Source organism: Cottoperca gobio, chromosome 10 (assembly GCF_900634415.1).
Source record: "Cottoperca gobio chromosome 10, fCotGob3.1, whole genome shotgun sequence".
Taxonomy (NCBI): Eukaryota; Metazoa; Chordata; class Actinopteri; order Perciformes; family Bovichtidae; genus Cottoperca; species Cottoperca gobio.
Genome location: NC_041364.1, coordinates 14,531,595 through 14,552,855, shown reverse-complemented (window position 1 = coordinate 14,552,855; position 21,261 = coordinate 14,531,595). Strand labels below are relative to the sequence as shown.

Sequence of the window (21,261 nt, the reverse complement as noted above, 5' to 3'; positions counted from 1 at the left end):
AATGGACTAGAGTTAAACACTGCATTTCCATGCATCAGTATTATACTGAAATTAGCCACTAGGTGTCACAATAATGTTCTGATATGTTGGCCCCTGGCGTGCTTTTCATCTGACAAGCAGGATACATTTATGAATGAAAGACAAGACACTTTTTGGAAGAAAAAAAAATATCATTCTCTATTAAATTTTATTTGTACATAAATTGTGCAACAGGAGTATTTCCATCTGAAAACACATGAAAACTCATTTCTGAAAGGCCACCAAATCATCTGCATCACTACCACCTTTGTCACATACACTCAGAATTGGCTCCACATGTGTACTCACTACCCACTGTACAGTACATTACATTGTGCCGTATGGAGTCCAGCTGCAGCATCAATTCAGCTATTCAATTGAGTAGTATAGTGCTTGTGCCACCTGTTCAAAACTATGTGAATCAGCGCAAATGGAGATTGCAAAAATGTCTGGCTGTGAAAAGAAGCACCAAGAACACTGTATTTTAAGCTTAAGGCATGGTCAGTTTACAGTATCATCAGTATTACTGTTGACAAGGTCTGTTTAAAGCAAAAATAAACAAATATATGAAAAAAAGGGGGAGCCATCCCCTCAACTATTACAAGAACATTTTCCCTCTGATGATGTAGTTTCTCTAAAAAGGAAAAACTAAATCAATGACAGAACAGCAGTACAAGTAGACGTGTCTTTAGAGTCTGCGAGGGAACAGTAGTGAATTCCTGGAATGTATCCCTTTTAATATACGAGTGTGGATATGTATATACACACACACACACATATCAGTATTGTGATGTTGTTTGGGCTACTCAAATATTATTTGGACCTGTGTGCATTTGTCACAGCTCAAACATCTGAAATTTAGAAATCCAAAAAAAAAATAAAACTACACCAGTATCTGATGGGGCACTGAGGAAAGTGCTTCCCTCCAGTCCATTAAGTGACTTTTAATGTGTATTAAAATAACTTGCGAGGAAATATTAAGCACATTTTGTTTACTCTAGTATACAGTATTCTTTGATGAGGATATCAAGATGCTTACCAATGATAACACAAATTAGGACTTTTATCAATATGAAATATTAGTCAAAACTTGGTATGTATGAAAATTAGCTTATTTGCTCATGCACATTTCCCTATGGACTGTAAAATAGGCAGGCACTGTGACATTGTTGTGAAATGTAGAATAGTGAACTAGCTCATGTGTTACAATCATGAGATTGTAATTTGATATTAGCTTCTAATTGCTTGGTTCTTGATTATAAACTCTGGACATATGCCTTTAGGAAGGCAGCATGTTCCCAAGGACTCTGCCAGAAAAGCGCACAAAGCCTACAGGTGTGCTTAACATAGTTATGAATGCAGTAATCATACTCAGAGCACCAAGGAGTGGTCAGTTCTCTTCTATAAGGTTCAAGTCAAGTTCTGTGCAGTCTCTTTCAAAAACAATCTTTGGCCCTTCATCTATTGCAGTCCTTGTTCGTTCATCCTCCTCTTCTTCACTTTCACTTAGTGGCCCAATGCTGGCTCGTCCCAGATACTCTGCAGAGGAGAAGGCTGAGCGCTGCTCTACCTGGGAAGATGCTGGAGGTATACAGCCACCTGTACCACACACTAGGCTCTTGTGATTACCAATCTACACAGGAAAGAAGAGTCATGATTATCACGTTGTCACAATTCAAGCATTTACCCAAATAATTTAGTGTCTTACAGGTTTGATTTTAAACTTTTATTTATCCCCATTTTAACCCTTATCAAATAGTTTTTTGGTGTAATTGACCAGTTTTTAAGCCCGTACTATGATTTATGTGAAGCACCTAGAGATTTCACATTTAAAAGTGTGCTATATAAATTTTAATCATTATTAAACATGTGGCAAAACACTTCACTTAAAAATGGGGCCCCAGTCTAATTCTCATTGCCAAATGTTCAGCTTCATACATCTCCACCCAAAAGGGAATATAAAAAAAAAAAATTATAAAAAAAAAAAGGTAGGTCCCCTCAGTGTCAGAAAAAGTCTGCATTTAACAATTTTGCCAAGAGAACCTTTGACTTCTGCTCAGATCAAGGCACCGGGGTAAGTTGTTTACTAGGCAGTTGTAACCAGCTTAAGAGACTCATGTAGTGACTTTTATTGCCAATTGGGTAAAATTGCCTGCACCAAAAACAGCCAAGAACCCAATCCTGACTGCACTGATGTGCCTGAGACAAGTTTATGGAAATGCTTAGCTGTACTGGATTTTGGGGGCTGGGGTGCTACCAGAGGCATACTATTTGACCGCCAAGATCAAGAGGACAGAAAACATGGGCACAAGTCAACCCAAGCCTGCTGATTCCTTACGGATACCATTAATATGCATCAATATGATGCGATGAACAGAAACTACCTACCTGACAGCGTTGCTCACCTGTGTCATTTTGCTGAAGTCAAGTCCTGGCCTGGGGCAGGGCAGAATATCTGGGTCATGCCGCCTCTTCAAGCGAGGTTTGCGCATGTCACAGGGCTGCGAGTGGCATCGCGGCAGAGCTGGGTGTAGGTTGCGCCGAGAGTAGGATGGTGTGCTGCAGGCTGAAGTGGGAGATGGAGACAGGGCTGGGTGTTCCATGCCAGAACATCCATATGTCAGAGCAGAAGCAGGAGAGGGCTGGGGGGGTAGGAGCACCACGGAGGCATCCTGAATATGCACAGGTGAGAGGGAGAAGCGGCGCTGCAGCATTGAATGAGAAACCAGGGGGGCTGGTGAGGAAGAGCAGGAGGAAGGCGTAGCAAAGGAGGCAGAACAAGCTCCTTTCAGTTTGTCACAGGGGTCCCATGAGAAGCTCCATGGTAGTGGAGAGTCAGAGGACAGTGATAAGCTAAAGAAGGTTGGGCTAGAAGATGAGTGTAGGGAGGAAGAGGGGAAAGAGGAACTGGGACCACAAAGTGGCAACGAGCTGGCTCCAGAGCTTGAGCTAGATGCTCCTCCACATTGGCAGCCACGTTTAACTGGGGTCCAAACCTTGGATGCTCTAGGATGCCAGGTGGAGCGACACCGAGACAGGTCCTCTGGAACAGAGAGGGACCGGCAGTGGCGTTTTTGAGGTGGTGGAGGAGTTGAGCTTTGGACAGCATTGTTTGTAAAAGAAACCTCTGGTCTCTGGAGAAGTTCTCCAGATTGAGAACGAGGCCATGGGGAGTCTAGTGCACAGGAATCATCCAGACGGTTGGCTTTGGATGATGGGTGTGTAGCGGTGTGGTTTTCTGAACATGCGAAAAGGATATAAACATGAGACAGATTTCCACATCAAAATTGAAAATACTGTATTTAATTCAATGCACTTACCTTGTGATGACCTACAAGCACTCCATGAGACAGTGGGACTGGATCCCACTGCAGGTAATGACTGAAACAAAAACACAACTTAAAATTCCAAAACAGAACCAATGAAACTAAGTTGATCACTGAAAAGACAAACAAAAATATTTAGTTTTGCATTAAACTCACCACATTTACATTAAATGAGAAAGCCTTGTAATAAGGCTCTTCCAAACTCTGCTTACGGAGCTGCTCTGTAATAAGCGTCACCATATTTGTAGCTACAATCCAGGGATAGACATGGAGATGAGGAGATTTACTGAGGGCAATTGGAAATTGTATTAGTCAGAATCCTGGCGTGGTTTGTGGTGTCCCCTCCACACCTCAACCAGCCAGAATTAACTGTTTTCTCACTATGCCACCATCATTTTCAAGCCACCTAGAGGGACAGACAAGAAGGGATTCTTATGAAACAACATCAATTAGTAACTGAAACTGGTCACACACACATTAAAACGAAGGCACTTCGTTAAACAGAAACCAATAAATTGCTAGACAGATCAATCAGGCCTTGGATAGAAGTGTAAAATCTGCTAATGGGGAATTTCCTGTTCTAAAGGGAAATGGAAATTCTACTGCGTAAAATCCCACATAAAAAGATAAACAGAATGCCTGAATAAATCCAAATACTGACCACATATACATTACTAGACAAGATCCAGGTAGGGATCTACATGCCGAATCATTCAAACATGAAAGGCAGAAGTTCATGTTCACAAAAGGCAGAGAGCACACATGGACGAGAGTAGACCCAGCACAAATAAACACTTCACATTCCATCATGCACAGTGAACATGACTGTTTCTAATTGAGACTACAAACGGTAGTATTCCCAAAGTGAAAACCTTTGGGGCAATACTATGGCAATCAAAGTCAGTGGAGTCCAATAAACACAAATGACAAGAGTTGTTAAGTGAATGGAAGGGGGAGGGAGAGCGAAAAAAGGGAAGGGATGGGGGAAGTGTGTGAAAAATGAATGGGGATAGGGGTTGGAAGCATGCCATAGTATCTTTGCAAGGGGGACAAAAGAACAGTGACCAGGTCTCGAGGGCTTATATTACCATGGCAAGGCCAAAATGGTGTGATGTACCAAGAAGGCAGAGGGCAACGAACCTGTGTCCATTTCATTACACACATTCCCCTGACATTTCTCTTTCCATACAAATAGCATTGAATTAGCTTTTATGATCTAATGTTTACTCAGTCCAAAAAAGTCTTTAAAAAGTAACCAGCAAACCCTTCCCAGCAAACTTGTGCACAGCACAGAAATGTACATCTCAAACTGAAAACCAATATATACTTTACCCAGTGCATTAAAATGTAACATGGCCTTTTAGCTTTTGCACTACTCATTGAAGTGCAAGGCACCCACCATATAGAGTAGGTAATGCTGACATCCAAACCAGACATGATACAACATAATGAAACTTACCATTTAACTGTATCAACTTTAATATTTAGTCTCTGATCTTAATTAAAACGCTTCATAATATGAGGAGTCACTCTCATTGAAGAGACTTTGTTTCAACACTTGCTGTAGTCAGTCAGATGTGGCCTCCAGGGCCTTCCTCCTTGTGGCAAATATGGTGCTACATTGCTAGCCTAGTTCCACATGCCAGAAGACATGCTCGTTCGCCGGCACAGGGGCACACAGGCTGAACTTCATCCAGTAGCAGCAGCCAATGATAAAAGCTCTTCACCCTACAGACTCAATTTTCTCATAAACAGCCAGGACCACTGCTGTCAACCACCCGCTAATTCAAAAACTTTAACATAACTTTACAATGTTGGCTACGAACTTAACGTTCCTACAAATTAATTATACATTATATTCTCAAAACGAATAGTGAGACATCAGTGTAGCAAAAAAACTATCTATTAAGACTATTAGTTAAGACACTTTCTGTCTTTACGAACATGCACACCAACACATAAGTTTAAGACAGTGTTGTGCAGCTTGCCCTTCTCTACAAAACACGTTTGTATTAGCCAATTAAAAGCCTATAACGTTATCCCCAACATTAGCTGCAGTACAACCGTTTGTCAATGACAATGTAGAACTTAACATTGGGCTATATTAACTGCCTAAATCGGATACCGACTTTTACTGGTGAGCAAAGATAGTAAGCTAGCTCAGCAACACGATGCAGCCCGTGAAACACTATTAGTGTTAGCTGTTAGCTAGCTGATAACAAGCGTCCTGACTAACGTTACTAGCGTTAGTTTGCTCACATTCGGTTTCTCTGCTACGGGTTAAAGGCTTGTCATTGTACGCGAATGTAGCCATGATTCGTTTAGACTATAATATGAAAAAGGGCGTTAATACATTTAATGGTTGGAACGATAATGTATAACTAAATTAGTAGTAGCATTAGCTTAGTTACGCAGTCTGTTTGCAGCTAGCATGCTACAGCTGTCCTGATGTATTACCTGCATTCAATGGTTCCTTAGCAACCGAAGCTGCACACAGTGCACCGGATAGAGAGCCGTTTAGTGGAGTATTTATAGCATTTGGACCGTACCAATACAGAGGTATTTTGAATACACTAATCGCAACTAAAAATCGCAATTTGAGGAAACCTCACAATTCACATACAGTGCATACCTTGTCAACATGATTTTTATTACGTGTTCCCAATTGAAACTGCATTTTTTTGCAACATATGTTGCATTTATTTGGAAGTCTCTGTCCCGTTTACTGCCCCAGAGTTGGGTCCCTCTAAATAAAGCGACAGCATAAAAAACTGTCTTAGCGAAAAAATAAACGTATTATTTTCCTAATAAATATGGAATAATATAATACCTACCAAATTAAAAAAGCCAACCCATATTTGATTTAGAAATATACACTCATTTGCATAATGCTTAAACTGGTGAACCCAAGTTTACCGTGAACGCATGCGTAGTGGTTGTCCTATAGTCAAGACTTAGCAAAACAATTTCATAACTAACGTACTGCGCTTGAGTGTCGTTGCACAGTTTTATGTTCATTGCCTCAGTAATCGTGGTTACACAGAGAGAGCCTAAAGAGAATATGACACTTGAAAAACTCAGGAAAGAAGAAACTCTCGCTATGAGAGAGAAATTAATCGGGTATGTAAAAGTGAAACTAGCTGGTATTGTGTGATTTAAAAAAAATGGAAGGTGGAATACAATGGTACACATTGGTGCACACTGCTGCTGTGCAGTGAGTGCACGAAAGTTAGTGACACCTAGTATTTTTCTTCGATTACAGGCAGTCATGTAGACTATTCTATTCAGATGACCCTGTGAAAATAGTGAAAGCAAGAGGCCAGTATCTATTCGATGAAAATGGCAAGCGCTTTCTGGACTGCATCAGCAACGTTCACCATGGTAAAACATTGGTAAAACATCATCCAGGGCATAGTCCTTTTATTGCCTTCATAAAACACAGTATATTACACTCTTGTGTGTCTACTAATGTCAAAGCGTTTTATGTGTTAGTAACACAAACAATATGATTCCTTTTGTGTACAATATTACTTTCAATATCATGTGCAATAGTATTTTGGTTGACTTATTTTACTACATTTTTACTTATTTTACTTACTTTTACTGTTGTTCTATTAGGTTCCAGTGTTAGTTTTAGCCTACTTGTTACGTTTTTATTCTTATGTCGTTGTAATTTCTGAGCACAATACTTTCTCTATGGATTAATAAAGTTCTATCTTATCTTAGTGGGCCACTGTCACCCCAGTATTACAAAAGCTGCAGCAGCACAAATGGACCTCCTGAACACAAATGCACGATTCCTGCACGACAACATAGTGATGTATGCAGAGCGCCTGGCTGCCACCCTGCCTGAGAAACTGTGTGTCTTCTACTTTGTTAACTCTGGGTAAGTAATACACCCCCACCCCCACAGGATGTTTTTCCTGAATTACCATTGCAGTGATTTTACATCTTTTGACCCTGTTGACTCTATTGACAGTTCAGAGGCCAATGATCTTGCCCTACGCTTGGCACAGCAGTATACTCAACATGAGGACGTAATTGTGCTTGACCAGTAAGTATTCTGTTCTATTGCAACTCATTCACCCTCTGACAGTACACTTGCTTATCAATTACATTGAACTCTCCTTTTATACCAGTGCATACCATGGGCATCTAATGTCCCTCATCGACATTAGTCCTTACAAGTTCCGGAAGCTGGCAGGCCAGAAAGAATGGGTTCATGTGGTGTGTAAATTCATATGACCATCATTACACAAACTGCTGACCAACAGTGGATATCTGAAAGAATATGTTTCATCCTCCTAGGCACCCTTACCAGACACCTACAGAGGCATATACAGAGAGGATCACCCCAACCCCGGTGAAGCATACGCTGATACAGTAAAAGACCTAATAGAGGAAGTGCACAGGAAAGGCCGTAAGGTACACTTTAACAGTTTCATGCAGCCTGAATAACACTTTATGTTATGCATTTAATGTATAATGCTGTAATAAACATGACTAATGCATGACATGTATTTTTATGACTTATTTATTGCATTTTCCCAATAGATCTCTGCCTTCTTTGCGGAATCATTGCCAAGTGTTGGAGGACAAATAATCTTGCCTCAAGGATACTCGACTAATGTTGCAGAGTGAGTGGTGTTGACTCACTTTTCAGATTCTGTTTTTGCTCAGTCACATGTACAATAGGGGTGACACGGTGCATCTCCCACAGATATGTGCGCTCAGCTGGTGGAGTGTTTGTGGCAGACGAGGTGCAGACAGGCTTTGGACGTGTGGGAAGTCACTTCTGGGCTTTCCAGCTGCAGGGGGAGGGTTTTTGTCCCGACATAGTGACCATGGGTAAACCGATGGGCAATGGGCATCCCCTGGCATGTGTGGCAACCACTGTGGAGATAGCTGGAGCTTTCACAGCCAACAGAGTGGAGTACTTCAATACGGTGACTATGCAGTAGCCTCAACACAATATGAATACATTTACCTGCAAGTTGGTACCTACAGTTTTTCCCAGCTGTAAAGACAGCCAGGAAGCGTATAGCCGTATACGTAAATCATGACATTCTGAGTATAACGTGATATCATATTACGTGTACTATTATTACTAAATGGATGTCAGTTACACATGTCTTTAAAGTAAAATGTTTAAAGTTATGTTTTCCAAATGCATTTATTATTTTTTTCTCTTGGTGGTTATAACCATTGACTGTTTGACGACCCTTTAAACCCCTTTTAATTTACCACTACGCTGCTGCAAAAAACATTCATTAATTAGAATGCCTAAAGTAATTTGCTAACAAATCTCAGCTTTTAAGCAAATATATTTCTAATATAAAAATATTTCTGTGGAAATCTGTTTGAACTTCCTCTCTCAAAGCATGCACTATATTAAGATGAACATTTTTTTGTTTGTTTCTAACGTTATGCAGTTCGGAGGGAATCCAGTGTCCTGTGCAATAGGCCTTGCAGTACTTGATGTGATAGAGAAAGAGGACTTAAGAGGAAACGCCACCAGGGTGGGAGCACATCTTAAAGATCTGCTCTCACAGCTACAGACACGACATCAAATAATTGGCGATGTCAGGTAAGGATGCAGTGACTAGTGTTCTTCAAATTCAAAAAGGCCAGTGCTATTTATTTCTCAAGAGTCCATAGGATTAAATCAGATTTGAACAATTTATGAAAAGCCTTAATTGATGTCTAATGGTACATCTACACAGGTGTTTCCCTAGCTGATTAGACCTCGTCAGGACAGTTTGAGCTTGTACCATGCTGTCGGGGAACAATTTATTGGACTGTACTCATTTTTCTGGGTGAGTGCTCAGGCTTGAGTTGTGTGGATATGCGCCATCACATTGGAGATACAGCGTGCATTTAATAAAATTACTTAAATTGTAAAGAAACTATTGGGTTTCAAATGATTACAGATCTATGTTCACAGCAGACCGTTTGACTTATTTATCTATGTAGGAAAAGCACAGGTGTTATGAGTTTTATTAACAGCTGTGCTTTTCTTCTGAGATCGGAAAATGTCTTCCGCGAAAAAGACCTATATATGGCACTTGTTTTTCCAGATTTGAGCTTGTAAAACAGCAACTTACTCTGAAGACAAACCCATCGGAGGCTTTGAGCTACCTTGCAAAACATGTATATGATTAACCAAATCAAATATTACTGTTGTCAAAAATAATTGTCTTCTCAAAACAAATGGGCTATATTCATATGAAAATTAAGTTATTTTCACATTATCAGTCTTCACCTAAATTATAGTTATGCAGGGACGACCTGTTCTGAAAATCAAAAGTTGTAACCCCTTCAACTCCATGTTTTTTTCCATTTATTTTTAGAGGTGTGGGACTGTTTGTGGGTCTTGAGCTGGTTACAGACAGAGAGCAGAAGACTCCTGCTACAGAAGCAGCAGCATTGGTGGTGAAGAGGTACCAGACTTGAGTCCAATACAGCATTTAATGGTTATAGTTTTGCAGTTAAAATAAGACTACCTTGAAGTTGATCTTCTTGTATACACACTGTCTGTCTCTACCGAATGGTGTTAAGAATTTAACTCCATGTGCCTTTTCCATTAGGTTAAAAGAGGATGATAACATCTGTGTCAGTACAGATGGCCCCTGGGAAAACGTTGTAAAGTTTAAACCGCCTATGTGTTTCACTATGGAGGACGCTGAACTGGCAGTTAAAAGTATTGACCGCATCCTCATAGGTTAGTTACACAAACACATCTAACCTACAGCTGTTACTACAGGGTTGTTTGCCAGTATGAATCTAGTTAACACTGAAAGATGCCTAAAGACTTAAACCACACATTTAAATGTAGAATAACATGTTCAATTTGTTTGTTCTCAGACATGGAAGCCAGTGACATTTAAACTGGAAAAGGAAGACATCTATGGTTTGTTAAACCTGTAGAAAAACTTTTAATTGCATCAGACATCGTCAGATGGTCACATTCATAAAGTTCAGAGGTAGAGATGTGAATGTCTATACTTGAGGTTCCAGTAGATCAAACAAGTTCATTCATTTCACTGAGCAGAACATGTTGCCATCATCCACTCAACACTGATCACTGTGGGGATGTTTTTGAAATAGACTAAACAAAGTCTTGCTCATAAATGTCTACCAGTAGATTTTTGTATGAAAGCTTATGTCTATGAAATATCAAAGCGGTGGCAGTAGTTTAAATGGTAGTCAGCTGACTAAAGCCATGCATCCTTAAAGTTTGTCTTTAACCTGTTTTTGTTCTCCCCAGGTGTTCAGTGACATTATAAAAAGGAATCACTTTAGTAGAATGAGAGGAACCCCAGCCAATCGGAGGTCAACACATTCAAAGTGATACCAGCTCAGCATCACCTGAATCTTCCCATAAAGATTTTTGTTATATCAAGAAACTAATAAACAGTAAGCATTTTTTTTTTCTTCTGACTTACGTGTCTTTTACCCACATTAGCAATATTTAAAAAATAGCTAGTCCCAGTTTACAACACTGATCAGCAACATGTTCTCAATACACAATATGGTTGAGAGAAGCACTTACCAGACCACTATCTTTAACTCCTGGTCACATTTATAAAAATGCTTAAGTATTGTAGTTTCACATATAGTGGGGTCGGTATAACACTCAGCCAGTTATCGTGCAGGTAGTGAAGCTCTCGCCCACATCTTTCCAAAGAGGCATCCGTAGAGATGTTAACATTACTCAAGACAAAACAAGCAAGCCATTTAACAGTACAAAACATTTAACATTAACTTTACAAATAATAACAAAAGGATCCATGTGTAATATAAACCAAAAGTTTATTTCTACCAATTTGCCCAAGACACTAGAGGAATGAGTATCCAGTGAGAGAGGGAGTACCCTCTTACATTAACAGGCTTGCGTTCAGCTGAATAACACTATTAAAGCCACTTAAAATTGCAGACATGATGGGGGAAGAATCTCCTTAAAAGCAAAAAAAATAAGATGCTGGTTGTCTTCGTCTACTAGGCCATCTGCAAACATTCACTTGATACGCTTACAATGAACCCTTTGATTAGTTTAAATCCCTTATTTTGCCTCACCCCACATCTGAAGCCATGCAACTCGCATCCAACATTCAGCATGGGAGAAAAATAACTAAAGATCTAGAAACACCAAAAGAAAAAAAATAAAGAAAAAAAACGTGTTTTATTTGTGAGCTTTAAAAGCTCTCGCTCCTGCTCATCTGCAAATCCAGTAGACATGTAAAAATACAACCATACAATACATTAGATTCAAAAAGGTACCAAAAAGTACAGTAAAAATAACACTTCCATCACTGGAAATGTAAATGGACACAAAACAATATAAAATAAAAAGTGGAAAAGTGACATTTGCTTCCCCAGTTCCTCACTTGATCTGTACAAATGGAGCATGAGTCCAAATTTCTGCCAACTCCAAAGGAAAAGCCAGAGCCCATGTTGGTTGTGGTCAGACCATGGATCTCTTTTTCTTATTTACTTTAGACCTTAAGAGAAAAACACGGTGCTTAACGTTACTGAGAATAAACCAAATATGGCATGCAGTTACACAAAGACAGACAAGTGCATGAATGAGTTTTGACAGGTCAGTGAATGGACAGACACACTTTGGGGGGGGGGGAGGGGGCACGACCGCTAACTATTACACCTAGCACCCTGGTGAAAGGTGAAACGGTCCTTATTCCTGTTCTCAACCACCACCAACTCAACCCTTATTGATCAAGTAGTAGAGATGCATCTTAAGATGGCTGACAGGTGGAATGAATCCATCTTTAATGATCACAGACCCCACAACACAGTCTACCCTAACCCCACCACAATGCTTGAATGGATTTAGAGTAGATGGAGATCTTTGGGGTCAAAAAGGCACCAATGGTTACAGCTATGTTCTCATACTACCACGGATGATGCAAAAATGCATACCTGCACTACGTGTGATCAGTATGGCTTGTAGCTACTCTGGTGGCCTCCACGTCTTGGAGTTTTCCCATAGCTTGTATTGCCCTGGTCTGGAGGACAAGAGAAAAAGGGACTGAGTTCTTCTGTACAACAAGGAGGACCAAGAAAATAAAGTTTCTCTCATTCTTTTTTCTTTCCCGGGGGGCACTTATCGCTTACTGTAATCGTAGCCACCCCCATAGCCGTAATAACCAGCAGAGTAGTCATAGTTGCCGTAGCCGCCATATCCGTAGCCTTGCTGTCCGTAGTAGTTCTGGTTGTATCCCTGGTTCCAGTAGTTGTTGTAACCTTGATTCCAGTTCTGGCCCTGGCCTAGAAACAACAGGTGAGGCCTTTGTCACAACTCATCACACAGGACCCATGCACTTACTCAGCACAATTTTAAAGTCTAATGTTGAGTATAGTTTAAAACATTTTGCTGGTATACACACAAAGTGGTGCTTACCTCCACGGCCCCTGCCACGTCCTCCTCCACCGTATGCACGGGCACCATACTGCTGCTGCTGGTAGACTTCTTTGGGTTGGGCTATTTTAATTTCACACTGGAACACCATAAAGAGCACATTACATTGCAGTGTGACGTGACCTTTGAATTTCTTCTTTAAAGTGAGTACATCATACCCAATTTCACCTGTGTGCAGAATGTGTGGTATGCCATTACCTTGCTTCCACCGACATTGTGGTATTTCTTCTCCATAACCTTCTTGACAGGAGTCTCTTCTTTATATGTGATGAATACGAATCCCCTCCTCTTTTCTGTCTTTGGATCTTGTGGAAGCTCAATTGTCTCAACCTACAGAAGACAAAAACTAGCTTTGAAGCAGCCAACATTTCCTACATCCAATTCATTAATAAACTGACACAAATCTGTTCAAGCCCATACCTCTCCAAAGGTCCCGAAGTACTCCTGAATGACTTCCTTTGAAGTGTCAGGGTTAAGGCCACCCACAAAGATTTTCTTGACTGGATCCTTCTTCATGGCCATGGCCTTCTTGGGGTCAATTACTCTGCCATCTAGCCTGTGTTCCTTCTGTTCAAGAACCTACAAAATCACAGGAAACGTTTTTTAAAAAGGTGTCCTGTTTTGAAACAGTCACTTTGGCACAAGCATAATTGCTCCCCACTCACCTTTTCTACAGCTACTGCATCTTTAAAGAGAATGAAGCCAAATCCTCTAGACCGTCCCGTCTGCTGGTCCATCTTTATGGTGCAGTCTGTCACCTCACCAAATTTATTGAAGTAATCTTTAAGATCCTTCTTGCTTGTTTCCCAGCTGAGACCTCCAACAAACATTTTCCTGAGCACAGAAAGGGTCATGTTTAGCATTACATGCGGCCATGTTACTGCAACTTCATATATGGCGGAGGGGGTGGTGTTGGGCACGAAGGGGGTGTAAATGTACACACTGTTCCAGAACATCTGTTGACCCAATGACATAGGGAGGCAGGCTACAGCTGCTATAGCTTAAAGTTGATTTACAACATTAATTCAATAAACTGAAAATCGCTCTAACATCGACCAAATCAGATTAATCATATCAATAGCTTCTTGTGAGTCAATGCATGCTAGATTTGATCCCTGCTCAGGCGCCCATCCCCCCCCTCCGCTCTGCATATGGCGCCAACAAAGGCCGGTTGAACAAAGAAACATGGAAAACCACGAGTGCTTATAATAAATGTTGGTTTCACAAAAAAATCCCATCACGCTATTTTTCAACTCACCCTGCATCCTCCTCGCCTTTGCTGGCGTCGATCTGGCCGCCCTCTGTGCCACCGTTTTGCGAATTCCCGTCGGCGTCAGGGCCTGCGCCCTCTCCCTCTCCCTGTGCCTCTACCTCTGCCTCCTCCTCCTCCTCTCCGCAGTCATTCGCGGCGCTTTCCTCGTTTCCCTCTTCGGTGTTGTCGGCTCCGTTAAAATCATCGTCGACTTCGTGTCCGTTTTCCGATGTTTCCATATACTGCTGCTCTGTCTCAGACATTTTGCACTATTAAACCTAAACCCAAAAGAAAAATGTTCAAGTTTAACTAAATCAAGGTGATTATATAACCCCTCATGCCGTGCCTGCTTCGCCATTTACATGGTGCCAATGCATGCATTTCCCACCATTTTGGCCGGCACAATCGCGCTCCATACATTCATAGAGCAGTAATTGTAGCAGAGCGCCAGGAAATTGGCAACAAAGTAACTTTCACTTACACAACACAGTAACCATACAGCATGGAAACTGGTGGAGTTAAAGATTAGAAACAGTGTAACTATCTGCATCACGCTGATAAAGCCAGCCTGGGTTGGACAACTCAAATTCGCAGTTACGTAATGCAGAGGCCGTGCTAGCCGCACTACAGGCCTATATTTTCTAATAATTACAGATATTCCATCTACATTTACCAGAAACCCGAAAATACTACAACAATCAGGTTACTTACGTGACAATATAATGGAAAAAAACCAACGCTACAGAAGTAGCAAAAACCTGCTTACTGGTAACACAACCGGAGAGCTCTCTTCAAGATGGATTCTCCCACACGACGACAACTCGTGGTTGGTTTTCTAGAACCGGCAGCAAAAAAACGCCATTTCTGCAAAGAAGCTATTTCATTGGATGATTACTGCTGCCATTCATGGCGCCGACCAATTACATACACGACCTATTCGTTTCACAGAAGATGTTCACGCCCTTAACACACAGGAAGGAACTCCGAGTACCCTTTCTGCGTCTCATGAAAAAGAGTTGTTCACTGCCGGCATTTAAAAAATATTTATGAATTGCTCTTACTCGCTGTACTATTGTTGAGTTGAATGGTGTTTCAAAGCGTTACTGTTATAATGTGTCTGATTTGCACGACTTTTTGTTCAGAATCTTATAGAAATGTAGTCAAATGCAACAGTAGTCAAGTCGTAAAATATGACTGGGTGGTGTGAATTTTTTTTCAAAATGTAGCCTCGGTCATATATACAATTAACATTCAAAAGTATAATAAACACATAGAGAGCTACCATCCAGCCTTTCTAGCTGTGTTCATGGACACATATAGGCTAAAGGTGACTTTCTTGCAGTACTACTGTGCAAGTTATGAAACATGGCATGGGCTGGAAAAAATAACAGACACCACTTTAATGACGAAATCAAATACATAATCAAATAGGTTCACAGTTAACACGATTTTGTTCAGTTTATATACAGTTTTTGTTGGGACATGTCAGAGAGGTGTTGATTAAACTCTGGTAATTAATGAGAGATTGTGAGTTGGGACAGCTTGATATTAAGTGGCATGTTTGGTTTGATAAAGAAAAATTCACTTGACATATCCTCCACCCATCTATTTTTATCATCGCCCGGGACCGAACCTATCCAATAACCAGCAGCCCTCTGTCTACACAACAAGTTAGGAACCACATACATACAAAGCTACAAACATAGTCACATACTGCAGACCTAATAACCTATAGTCAAATGGCATTTAGAGACTGACACATCAAGCCATGTCTTAATCATTTAAATAAAAGGCTACTACAGTTACAATAGTCATTGAAATTATTGTCCATAATCAATGTGTTAGCTAACATGCAAACTGCTGTAAATGGGCATTATTACAGTAATGCCCATTTGATCAACTGAAGCCATCGACATTCATTCAGTAACATATTTGTTAGACAGCCGACAAAAACTTTTGTGTTTGTAAACCAGTTCCAGAGGAGCAACATGAAATGAAGCTGTTGTTAAAAGCAAGTAGACCAGAACATGTCTTGTATGAGTTGTATGAGTGTTCAGTCCAACATCGTTAATCTGAACACAGGTCATACACCTCGTCCAATTCATTCAGTGCAATCATGCTCACTAAATCAAATGCATACTTTTTAACCCACTGTCTGATTTACTACATACTTCAAAATGATATGATACTGGTCGAATGGGGTGCTTTGTTAAAGAAATAAAAACAATCAGAGATTTTTGATGTATTGAATGATTAGGAGCAGTTGTTAGTGTTCCTATGTAAACCTGCTAAATTTTAATTTTGGTTTTGTAAATTCAGGAATGAAGTCACACCCTTTAAAGAATTGTTAAAGGAACTACAAATGGTTAAGGCCAACTTTAACAGAAACAAACATAACAAATTATTAGTGCTGAAAAGACATTTTATTTCATCATGGTACTGAACGTACGTTTGTTTAAAAAGTAACATTGTCGGAAATTATGTATTTGTCCCTCTTTTTTCCCTGTTGTCATTCTGCTTCAACAATGGCTCCATCACAAATTTGAGGCTTGTTTGGATTGTTGTTGATCAGCCAGTCAGCAAGCCAAATCTATTGAAGACAAAAGTGCAAGATGACGGAGTAAGATGTTTCAGGGACTAAAGACACCAGCAAACAACATGTCAACAGCAATAAATAAGTGGCTAGTGAATAACTGTATATCTTCAAATATTGAGCATCGAATACTTACACAGGGGTTGAGTGGCTTGTTCTTGCAGAGCTCAGTCAGTCCATGTAGCAGAGTTGGGTTTACAGACCTGCTCAGGTATTCTTCTGTGGCTTCTCTTGAGGGAAAAGGCTCGATTACAGCTACAGAGAGAAAGCATGAGGGGTACACAATCGTAAGTGTTCAATACTAGATTTCTATGCCAACAACAGTATGTGTGGTTGTGTTTGTTACTTACAGTTTGGAAACATGAATTTGATCTCTCTTTCAGCTGCATGAAATGACTCGCTGCCATGGAGTGCATTTTTGAGGTCAGAAGTGCCATATTTTGCTCTAAGGCTGGGGGGGGGGGGGGGGAGGATACATCACATTCATATAAATATCTGTGTTAGGGTTGTCATGAATGCAAACCTGTATCCCTCTACATTAGGCAAAAACAATTAATATTGATAACAAAAGTCATAGGATGACCCACATTACTTTATGAATAGTCAGAGGCTAGAATCTCAATCAATTATTTACTGTATGTGCAAATACCTAAACTACTGCTTGATCAAAGTTTTGCATTGTGAGCTGAATTCACACTGTACTAAGACCATAGAGAATACCTTTTCAAAACCATATAGAAAATGTACTCTAAACAGTACAAATTATTATTATTATTATTATTATTATTATTATTATTATTATTATTACTACACAGTACTCCATGTCTGAATCTGTCTGACCAAAAGATTGGTGCCATGATCTTACAGAAATATTGAAGTATTGTGACACCCAAATGTGGATGTACTCACTCACTACATGGCACTCATACACAACTTACATTGTAGAAGGGTAAAGTGCTTCTCATATTGAATAACTGTTTGATTTGTGACAACCTTTGATTCTAACCAAACATTTGAAGCAGTAGATGAAACTTAAATAGCGTGATTTCATGGGATGGATCACATTCCTGGTTAGTGTGTCCTTTAAGGCAGTGATTCAGACAAAAATACCAACATACTTTATATATATAAACAAAAAAGTTAACAGACTGACCACCCTGGATGAGTTTCTCTGGTCTTGATGCTGTTGACAGGTCCTATAATGGACTTCCAGTGGGCGATGGCGTTGTCACGGGCCAAAATCATGACCACGATGGGGCAAGAGCTCATGAAGGCAGTCAAGCTGGGAAAGAAGAGCTTTCCATATTGGTCTGCGTAGAAGTCACTGCATTGCTCTGGACTTAGCTGCAGCTTCCGTTTCTGCCACAGGAATAAAGTATTGGACACTTCTGTGAAATGTGATCTAATACAATTAAATGTGCTTATTAAGAAATAGTGGTGGAACTACTCAGATCCCCTACTTAAGTAAATAGTAGAAATAACATGGTCTGAAATATTCCATTTCATGTAAAACTCCTCAATTGAAAATGTTAAGTAAAAGATCAAAAGTATTATCATCAAAATGTACTTTAAATATAAAAAAGAAATGGATCCTTAAAAAATGTTATATTATTATAGAATATTATATTATGTCACTAATACATGTAAGAGCATTTTAATTTTGTAGTTCATCAATGTGCAGACAATTTCAGATACTTTGTATACTACTGGGTAGATAAGAAGTTTAGTAGCCTATACTGCAAGCATGTTTCTTATGTAAAAAGTAACCATGTCAAATAAATGTAGTGGAGTAAAAAGTACCTTGTTTACTTCTGTGATGTAGTGGATTAGAAGTATAAAGTTGCATAACAATGGAAGTACTCCAGTAAAGTAGAAGTATGACAAAAGTGTACATAAGTACAGTAGGCCTACTTGAGTAAATGTACTTAGTTACACTCCACCAGACAAGAAAGTGTGACCATGATTTGTGCTGAGCAGGACATTGTTAGCGCTCTCTGGTGGACAAACTATAAAATATTTTCTGTTTCTCTGTTGCCTCAAAAAATATATTTTGCATTTTTGTACTGCAATTGTTTTGTAACATATCTGCCAACATATAGGCTATGCAAATAATTGTATATCTGTATCATGTAGCTGTATCAGCCAGGCTTTACACACATGGAGAAGAAACAAATGACCCGTTTATGATAAGATAATCACAAAAACTATTTCCTTAGAAATCATTAGTTGGGTCAATCACCTCCTGACACAATAACGTTACAGCGCACCCTAAAGATAGCACATCCTATAGTTTACAGACGTTCATGGTATTACGGTTACCGCTGTATTTTCCAAGACATTTTAACCAACCTGCAAGATAATAAAGCCCGCTTTGAGGATAATGTCCTCAATCTCCTTAGCTTTGTGGATGGCATCTGGTTTAATAAGGGCCAGAGTTCTTTCCACATAGATGCGAGGATACGTTTGGTCCATCCTTCCCTGCATGCTACACGAGCATCTGTAGCATTCAGCTAATAAAGTTACGATACTTTCCGTCAGTCGTATCAACTCAACCCTAACGTTACACAACAATTAGCTATACATTAGTAACAGTGGGATTACATTAAAATCTAGTTTTTCTGGTTCATTTAATAAATATTTATCATTTAAAAATGTTCATTAGCGGTTACTTGCTCTTCATTCTTGTCTGTTTGGGTTGCTAAGATACCATTACAAATCTACGGCAAGCCATGCCGGTCAATCGATAGGATGGCGTTGTCTAAAACGAATGACAGTTGCTAAGTTTTTATTAATTTTCATTTATAGTACATGTAAATGAAAAAAACTATATATATATATATATATATATATATATATATATATATATATATATATATATACACACACTTGTTTTTTTCTTTTTTAAAAGTAATTTACATTTTTTCATCCACAAGTTTCTCCAGCAGAGAGAAGAGCCTGTCAATCATCTCCCTGGTCTCCTGTGCTCTCCTCTCCTCCACCTCATGTCCACCTTTAATAACTCCAGCAGCTCATCTTTCTTCTTTCTCTTTCTCCTAACTGGCCCTGGTTGTCTTTCTTCTTCCTTTTCCTCCTCCTCCTCCTCCTGCTCACCCACTGCTGTACTTGGCCCTGGTGTGTCCTCAGGGATGGAGGCAATTAGGACAGGGTTGAATGCCTCTGTCCCAACACCTCATCCATGAGGACAAACCACGGCCAAGTTGCAGCGTTCTCTCCTGACCCTGGATACTTGCAATTCTGAGGCAGAGGAAAACAATCATGGCAGTAAACAAAAAAACAACAGCAGCTTAAGAAATATCAACAAAAGTGTTTATTAATTTGTAAAACAAACACATACTTCGTATAACTTTTTTATATTGTCCCATTTTTGTTTTGCTTGCAGGGGAGTGGCCTTCCCCTGCAGACCCATTTTCTCCAAAATGGTCCTTATCACATAGATCAGAAGAGAAAAGAGAAACAATTATGAATAATGTTATTACACAGGAAACTTAGGCAGATTGGAAAAGGGGGCAGCATGACAGACTCTTAAGTATAAAATGGTCAAACCCTTAAGTATAAAATAGTCAAATGGCGATATGACAAATGGTATATTGTTGCCTTACTTCCATGGTGTGCTGGCAGAACAATTTGCCCAAGTGAAGAGGCTTTCATTCTGCCGCTGTATGCTCTTTGCTCCCTAAAACAAAACTGTAGAGTAATTCGGCTATACAGCACTAAACAAAAGCAGACTAAGTAGCAAATTAAGTACACATATTCTAAATAATATAATATGTATAATCAATCCCAACGATTGCACTGGACTTTTCAAGTGATATTCAACTGTCTGAAAAACAAGCAGGGTTGAACCGGTCTAAATGTGTTCACCATAATCCATTTGTGTACGTATTATGACGCATAACTTATCTATACAATCGCCAAAATCTATGTAAAATATAAATCAACATTTGAAACTTTTCGGTTTGAAATTAAAGTTGTTAAAAGTTTTACTATCAAAAGGCTGTAACTGAAGTCGGATGCCGACAGTCAAGCTGCATATTACAGCAGCTCCAAGCAGCTAGCTTAGCTAGCATCACCACTAACGTCCCGTAACTTAACCAATCGCTTTAGCGAAAATGTGATGTTTTAAGGTTCCTTGGTTTTTTTAACATTTGTATTGTTAGCTATTCAAATGAGTCGAAACCCAATACTTACATTTACAACTCGCCGCCTCTGGGTCGAGGGACGCCATGTTTAATCAGAAAATAACTCGTCACCGGCGCGCAATGAATCTTGGGATACGTGCAGCCGTGGAGGATCCATCAGTTATATCCTCCAAAGCCGGGAAAAGGACGCATTTGTAGGAGTCTCCGAAATGGGACAGACTTTTCGCGGCCGCTGAATTGGGACACAGCCTCAGTAAATATTAATTTCCCTTTTGAATTCAAACAGGTATTACCCTTACTCAAGTTTTTAATGTGTATTAAAAAAAACAAAAAACTCACGCTCTTGCATGCAAAAAGGAGGCACTCTTTTCAATTTAAGTGTGTTGACAAATATCTGATTCTCACTTTAAAGGTTTAATCTTTCTTTGATCAAACTGTCCAAATACTACATTTAGCATAAGTAATGACATTTGCTC

At 39.7% G+C, this 21,261-nt stretch overlaps 4 protein-coding genes across 18 annotated transcripts; 1 reads left to right on the top strand and 3 right to left on the bottom strand.

Moving 5' to 3' along the window:
* Positions 1 to 168: 168 nt before the first annotated feature.
* LOC115014504 (protein FAM53C-like) lies at positions 169 to 8,095 on the bottom strand. Of its 3 annotated transcripts, none has more exons than XM_029441410.1 (5): positions 8,001 to 8,095; positions 3,501 to 3,750; positions 3,339 to 3,399; positions 2,424 to 3,256; positions 169 to 1,651 (listed from the first exon to the last, which is right to left on the bottom strand). In XM_029441410.1, exons 2-5 carry the CDS (start codon positions 3,582 to 3,584, stop codon positions 1,409 to 1,411), a joined length of 1,221 nt encoding a protein of 406 aa, XP_029297270.1. In that variant the 5' UTR covers positions 3,585 to 3,750; positions 8,001 to 8,095; the 3' UTR covers positions 169 to 1,408. The 3 variants fall into 3 exon arrangements, with proteins under 3 accessions (XP_029297270.1, XP_029297271.1, XP_029297272.1); XM_029441411.1 differs by lacking the exon at positions 8,001 to 8,095 and adding an exon at positions 5,802 to 5,842; XM_029441412.1 differs by lacking the exon at positions 8,001 to 8,095 and adding an exon at positions 4,804 to 5,789.
* Positions 6,134 to 10,770, top strand: phykpl (5-phosphohydroxy-L-lysine phospho-lyase). 4 transcript variants are annotated; one of them, XM_029441407.1, is made up of 13 exons: positions 6,136 to 6,464; positions 6,607 to 6,725; positions 7,071 to 7,230; positions 7,324 to 7,398; positions 7,484 to 7,571; positions 7,653 to 7,769; positions 7,899 to 7,981; positions 8,065 to 8,290; positions 8,777 to 8,931; positions 9,695 to 9,784; positions 9,932 to 10,065; positions 10,209 to 10,254; positions 10,612 to 10,770. In XM_029441407.1, the coding sequence occupies exons 1-12, from the start codon at positions 6,355 to 6,357 to the stop codon at positions 10,229 to 10,231; spliced, it is 1,380 nt and encodes a 459-aa protein (XP_029297267.1). In that variant the 5' UTR covers positions 6,136 to 6,354; the 3' UTR covers positions 10,232 to 10,254; positions 10,612 to 10,770. The 4 variants fall into 4 exon arrangements, 3 of the variants coding, with proteins under 3 accessions (XP_029297268.1, XP_029297267.1, XP_029297269.1); XM_029441409.1 differs by having other exon boundaries at positions 6,607 to 6,736; XR_003832917.1 differs by lacking the exons at positions 9,932 to 10,065; positions 10,209 to 10,254; positions 10,612 to 10,770 and adding an exon at positions 9,068 to 9,160 and having other exon boundaries at positions 6,135 to 6,464; positions 9,695 to 9,785.
* Positions 10,771 to 11,137: 367 nt separating this feature from the next.
* On the bottom strand, positions 11,138 to 14,894 carry hnrnpaba (heterogeneous nuclear ribonucleoprotein A/Ba). Of its 3 annotated transcripts, none has more exons than XM_029441414.1 (9): positions 14,744 to 14,894; positions 14,039 to 14,310; positions 13,446 to 13,614; positions 13,201 to 13,359; positions 12,979 to 13,110; positions 12,763 to 12,859; positions 12,477 to 12,629; positions 12,282 to 12,367; positions 11,138 to 11,845 (listed from the first exon to the last, which is right to left on the bottom strand). In XM_029441414.1, the coding sequence occupies exons 2-8, from the start codon at positions 14,293 to 14,295 to the stop codon at positions 12,297 to 12,299; spliced, it is 1,038 nt and encodes a 345-aa protein (XP_029297274.1). In that variant the 5' UTR covers positions 14,296 to 14,310; positions 14,744 to 14,894; the 3' UTR covers positions 11,138 to 11,845; positions 12,282 to 12,296. The 3 variants fall into 3 exon arrangements, with proteins under 3 accessions (XP_029297274.1, XP_029297275.1, XP_029297276.1); XM_029441415.1 differs by having other exon boundaries at positions 14,799 to 14,871; XM_029441416.1 differs by lacking the exon at positions 12,282 to 12,367.
* A 1,640-nt stretch (positions 14,895 to 16,534) lies between these two features.
* Positions 16,535 to 21,152, bottom strand: nme5 (NME/NM23 family member 5). Of its 8 annotated transcripts, XM_029441419.1 has the most exons (9): positions 20,835 to 20,883; positions 20,246 to 20,319; positions 19,981 to 20,068; positions 19,542 to 19,880; positions 18,975 to 19,135; positions 17,779 to 17,984; positions 16,976 to 17,076; positions 16,762 to 16,880; positions 16,535 to 16,622 (listed from the first exon to the last, which is right to left on the bottom strand). In XM_029441419.1, the coding sequence occupies exons 4-9, from the start codon at positions 19,549 to 19,551 to the stop codon at positions 16,542 to 16,544; spliced, it is 678 nt and encodes a 225-aa protein (XP_029297279.1). In that variant the 5' UTR covers positions 19,552 to 19,880; positions 19,981 to 20,068; positions 20,246 to 20,319; positions 20,835 to 20,883; the 3' UTR covers positions 16,535 to 16,541. The 8 variants fall into 8 exon arrangements, with proteins under 8 accessions (XP_029297279.1, XP_029297278.1, XP_029297280.1 ...); XM_029441418.1 differs by having other exon boundaries at positions 20,246 to 21,146; XM_029441420.1 differs by lacking the exon at positions 20,246 to 20,319 and having other exon boundaries at positions 20,835 to 20,870.
* Positions 21,153 to 21,261: the final 109 nt, after the last annotated feature.

Bases quoted from the DNA above. Each gene is read 5' to 3' on its own strand.
- nme5 (XM_029441418.1), bottom strand. The intron at 16,881-16,975 runs GTAAGTAACAAA...TTCTCTCTGTAG, and splicing joins CAAATTCATGTTTCCAAACT to CTGTAATCGAGCCTTTTCCC. The intron at 16,623-16,761 runs GTAAGTATTCGA...TGTCTTCAATAG, and splicing joins ACAAGCCACTCAACCCCTGT to ATTTGGCTTGCTGACTGGCT.
- LOC115014504 (XM_029441410.1), bottom strand. From the start codon at position 3,584: ATGGTGACGCTTATTACAGAGCAGCTCCGTAAGCAGAGTTTGGAAGAG. The intron at 3,257-3,338 runs GTAAGTGCATTG...TCGCATGTTCAG, and splicing joins TGCTTGTAGGTCATCACAAG to AAAACCACACCGCTACACAC. The intron at 1,652-2,423 runs GTGAGCAACGCT...TTTCCTGTGTAG, and splicing joins ACTTCAGCAAAATGACACAG to ATTGGTAATCACAAGAGCCT.
- hnrnpaba (XM_029441414.1), bottom strand. From the start codon at position 14,295: ATGTCTGAGACAGAGCAGCAGTATATGGAAACATCGGAAAACGGACAC. The intron at 13,615-14,038 runs GTGAGTTGAAAA...TTCTGTGCTCAG, and splicing joins AAAGGCGAGGAGGATGCAGG to GAAAATGTTTGTTGGAGGTC. The intron at 12,630-12,762 runs GTAAGCACCACT...TGTTGTTTCTAG, and splicing joins ACGTGGCAGGGGCCGTGGAG to GCCAGGGCCAGAACTGGAAT.
- phykpl (XM_029441407.1), top strand. From the start codon at position 6,355: ATGTTCATTGCCTCAGTAATCGTGGTTACACAGAGAGAGCCTAAAGAG. The intron at 7,572-7,652 runs GTGTGTAAATTC...TCATCCTCCTAG, and splicing joins AGAAAGAATGGGTTCATGTG to GCACCCTTACCAGACACCTA. The intron at 8,932-9,694 runs GTAAGGATGCAG...ATTTATTTTTAG, and splicing joins CAAATAATTGGCGATGTCAG to AGGTGTGGGACTGTTTGTGG.